Below are 4906 nucleotides of genomic sequence, written 5' to 3' on the forward strand. Positions count from 1 at the left end.
CCGCAGCCCGCGCGCCCCCGCGCAGGCGCAGTCCCCGCGGCCGCCGCGCCCTGCGCAGCCCGCGTCGCTCCGCGAGTTGCGGCCTCTCTTGCGCTGGTCGCCGCCGGTTTCCTCCCCGCCTGCGCTGGTTGGAACTTACGCACTCTTAGCGGTTACTCTAAAAATTACAACACACAGCCTTGATTTAGCAAGGTCTGGTTTTACGCAGTACTTTTTACCTTCCTCGTTAAAAGTGCAGGGATCGTGTAATTACATTTACCACCATCACTCCGCCCAGCGTTACGTGCTGTTGTGCAGTTCTGTTACTTTACTGATGTATAATTTGCGGCGGCTAAATGCACAGATTTCAAGCTTTCCTCTAGGTTAGTTTTGAGTAATGTATTCCGTCCACGCAACCATCCCCCAGGTTAAGATAAAGAACATTTTTATCGCCTCAGAAAGTTCTCTCACCCCGTTATCCCGCCGCTGGAGAGAATCGCGGTTTCCTGTTCCTGTGAGCGTGGATTAGGCTTGTCTGTCCTTGAACTTCATATCCACGGACTCGTACTGATGTAGTTATTTTTTTCTAAACTAGTTGCTCTTGCTTGACACGTTTCAAGATCCTCCACGTTTTTGCATTTATCAGCAATGTGTTTTATTTTTATTTATGAGTGGCGTTCCGCTGAGCAAGTACACCCCTTCTCGGCGGAGCCGTCCTCCACCTGGCTCCACACAGGAACACGTTTTGGTGGTTTCCACTTTGGAGCCATTATGAATAAAGCTGCTACGAACGTTTCTGTGCAAGATCTGTGTGGCCAGACGTATCTGTTTCTGTTGGTAAGTATACATGTGTACAGAATTTAATTTCTGTATATGTTTCTTCTTTATTTTTTTAAGTAAGCTCTACCCCCCACCTGAGTCTCAAATTCAGGACACCTACCCCCAACCCCTGATCAAGCGTCCCATGGCCCCATAGACTGAGCCAGCCAGGTACCCCTTTCACCTCTGTTTCTGAAGGACGTGTTCTCCGCATAGGGAACTCTAGCTTGGAGATTATTTTCTTTCAGCACATTTACGATATTATTTTACTGTCTTTGGCTTCCATTTTTGCTGTGGGGGAAGAAATTGCCAACCTAATGGTTGCTCTTTTCAAGGTAATCAGTCTTCTTTTTTCCTATTTTATTTAAAAAATTTTTAAGTTTATTTATTTATTTGAAGAGAGAAAGAAACAGAGCAGATGAGCAAGGGAAGGGCAGAGAGGGAGAAAGACCAAGCAGGTTGCTGGTGTAGAGTCTGATGTGGGACTTGAACTTGCAAACTGAGAGATCATGACCTGAGCTGAAACCAAGAGCTGGATGCTTAACCCACTGAGCCTCCCAGTCACCCTTTCCTATTTTAAACATTTAGCCTTTCACTTAATTTCCCACTATTTCACCCTGATGGGTCCCAATATGGGTGTTTTTAATCTTACTTGAGGTCTGTTGAACTTCTTGAATCTGTGGCTCAGTGTATTCCATCTATATTTTAAGTTTCTCCACCATAGTTTCTTCAAATATTGCTTCTACCCTGTTTTTTCCCTGCTTCCGGGGCTCCAAATAAAGATGTGTCAGATTTTTTCACAGTATCCTTTCTTTCTAACACTCTTTTATGTTTCTCATTTCTGTTTAATCTGTGCTTCATTGTGGGTGGTTTCTCTGTTCTTTCTTCCAATGCATTACTTGCCTGTCAGTCAAGTCTAACTGTTAAACGCATTGATTAATTCTTAATTTTGTTTTTTTAATATCATGGGTGTGCATTTTCTATTTACTTCTGGTTTACCCAAGTCCAAGGTTTCCCCCAAGGACTGCAGCTTTCAGGATTTTTACCCAAAATAGGAAGGTGGTTTGCCAGGTTTCTCACCATCAGGGACGTTTGGACTACAATTTTTGTCTCACTTGCCCCCACACAACCCATTTTCTGTTACCAGTTCCAATCAGCAAATGACTGCAGGACAAAATCAGTCTTACCATTGTCTTACCTCTTAGATTTCCTGTCTTTCATGCCCTCAACACCAATATTTCTTCACTGTTTTATTAGTGTTTTGAGTTTTTAAAGAATTTCATCCAAAATTTTTAGTTGTCTTCAGCTCAGGGATCGGGTATCTGTTTAATCCACCATTGTTGAAAGAGGGACTCTAATTACTAAATTCAGTTTTGAGCATAGTCATTTCTCCTGAGCTCCACTCCACTAATTCAATGGCCCCACTGGACACCTCCACTTGGGGACTACAAGCACCTCATACCTAATAAACTAAAATGGTTATTATCACTCCCGTGTGCTTGCTTAGGCAGCACATATAATAAAATTGTCATCACCCCTCAAATACCTGCTTCTATAGCTCCTCAGCAAATGGATGAATATCACCTAAACTTCAGTTATTTGTATACTGAAGCCCAATTGATTCTACTTATAAAACAATTCTCTACAGTCAACATACTATATTATCCGCTTAAAAAGTCATTAAGAGGGATGCCTGGCTGGCTCATGGTAGTACATGTGACTCTTCCTCTTAGGGACATGAATTTGAGCCCCACATTGGGATTAGTTTACTTTAAAAAATAAAGGGGGCATTATTTTAGGGTTTTTTTTATGTTTTATTTATTTCTGAGAGAGAGAGACAGCATGAGCAGGGGAGGGTCAGAGAGAGAGGGAGATACAGAATCGGAAGCAGGCTCCAGGCTCTGAGCTAGCTGTTAGCACAGAGCCCGACGCGGGGATTAAACCTACGAAATGTGAGATTCTGAGCCGAAGCCGGTCGCTCAACAGACTGAACCACCCAGGCGCCCCTATTTTAGGTTTTTAAGAGGGTAGATCTCATGTGTTCTTCACATACACACACACACACACACACAAGAACACAGCAAAACATTTGGAGGTGATGGGTATTTTTAGCTTGATAATGTGATGGTTTCACAGGTATATACATGTCCAAATTCATCAACTGTATATATTAAATATGTACAGTTTATGCCATATCAATTATACCTCAATAAAACTGTTTTCTTTTTTAAGTTCCTCCCCTACCCCCACCCAGGGAGAGAGGCTCTAAGCGTCTTAGAAGCCTTAGCATCTCTAAGCCTTAGAGAGGCTCTAAGCATCTGACTCTTGATTTCAGGTCATGACTTCAAGCCTGCATTGGGCTCTACACTGGGCATGAAGCCTACTTTAAAAAAAAAAAAAAAAGTCCCCACTCCACCCCCAAAAACAGTTTCCCAGTCTCCAATCTACCTCTGTAGGCTCTGGAGCACCCCATAAAGGACAAACACATTATGCCTATTAAGCAAAAGCTTTCATGACCTGCCCTCTGCTCCCCTTTCTTGCCTCTCCTCAGTCATTCCTAAATGCACACACTTTACATTATGCACCAGGATTGAAAACATGAACTCCTACAGCAGCCAGGCTGGTAATGTAAATGAGTGAAGGGAGTGGGGAGGAACGATCATGGACTAGCATCTCAAAGAAGGGATGCAGGACTTACCTATTGCCAACTCTCTGGTATTTTCAAGACAAGTGAGAAATGCCATCTGCCGATTTTTTGGTTGGATTTTTTTTTTAAATAAAGCTCTGTGTCCAACATGGGGCTTGAACTCAGGACACTCAGATCAAGAGTACCGCTCTACCGAGCGAGTCAGTCCGGTGCACCCCATCTGCTGATTTTTAAGTGTAGGCAATTACGTCAACTATAGAGAGAATGCAAGCGGAACAAAACATCCTGCCACCTGAAGTTGGTCCGTGGGCTGCCGTTCGCTCTAAGACCATCAGAAAAAAATGGTCCGAAAATTCTCCAAAAATGCCAGATATAGGGAATATACTGCTCTCTGCGCAGAATCCCTTGCTCATCATTCCATCCTTGATGAATTATTTCTTTGGAGATTTTCCTGGCCCCAAAGCAAGCTTAAGTCCTCATCTGGGGCTCTAGCAACTTATCCGTCCCTCTGTTGCAGCAGTCGCTCAGGTCACATTACTGCAGTTGGTCCCAAGCCGAGCGCCCCCCAGGCGCGGACTCGGCACAGGCGCACGGACCGCCGGAGGGTCCGGGGCGGGCAGGGCGGCGGCGCCGCGGCGTCGNGCGCGCTCTGCTCCCCCTTCCTACAGGCTTTTGGGAACTAAAAGGTTAACTCTGCCCTTCCTCTGGGTCCCTTTTCTGCACTAACCCGCTCAATCTGGAAGCTGGGGGGAGGGGACGGTCCTCGGTGGACTGGGTCATGGGGACCTGGGCTCACCTGCTTTAACGCCCTTTCCAGAAACCCGCCACCCTCCCGCCCACCCCCAGACTCGCACACTCACACCTTTTCTTGCCAAGATCCCAAACCAGCACAGCTCTCTTCCCCAAACGGAACCAGGGAGGGAGGGAGGAGGCGGGGGTGGGGGGCGCAGAGGGGCCCCGGCTGCCCCCACACCAGATGCTCTTCGGGCCTGCTCGCGACCCCGGCGAGCGAGCCCCTTACGCGCCGCGGCTCTCGAGGGAGGAAGGCGCTGAGGGTCTTCGGGGAAAGCGCGCGGGCTGGGCGCGGACAGGTCCGCGACTTCGGGGCGGGGACGAAGGGGNCTGCTCCTGGGCGGCCACGCGGGAAACCTGACGGTGGCCGTGGTGCTGCCGCTGGCCAACACCTCGTACCCGTGGTCGTGGGCGCGCGTGGGGCCGGCCGTGGAGCTGGCCCTGGCCCGGGTGAGGGCGCGGCCCGACTGGCTGCCCGGCTGGACGGTGCGCACGGTGCTGGGCAGCAGCGAGAACGCGCTGGGCGTCTGCTCCGACACCGCCGCGCCGCTGGCCGCCGTGGACCTCAAGTGGGAGCACAGCCCCGCGGTGTTCCTGGGCCCCGGCTGCGTGTACGCCGCGGCCCCGGTGGGGCGCTTCACGGCGCACTGGCGGGTGCCGCTGCTGACG

General features: G+C 48.9%; 1 protein-coding gene across 1 annotated transcript in view; it reads left to right on the forward strand.

Moving 5' to 3' along the window:
* The window catches only part of NPR1 (natriuretic peptide receptor 1), a 17723-nt gene that overhangs the window by 1372 nt on the left and 11445 nt on the right, over positions 1-4906 (forward strand). The window contains 1 exon segment of the mRNA XM_077764039.1: positions 4515-4905. Coding sequence (XP_077620165.1) covers positions 4515-4905 — 391 coding nt within the window.

This window comes from Crocuta crocuta, unplaced genomic scaffold, assembly GCF_008692635.1.
Source record: "Crocuta crocuta isolate KB4526 unplaced genomic scaffold, BGI_CrCroc_1.0 scaffold528, whole genome shotgun sequence".
Taxonomy (NCBI): domain Eukaryota; kingdom Metazoa; phylum Chordata; class Mammalia; order Carnivora; family Hyaenidae; genus Crocuta; species Crocuta crocuta.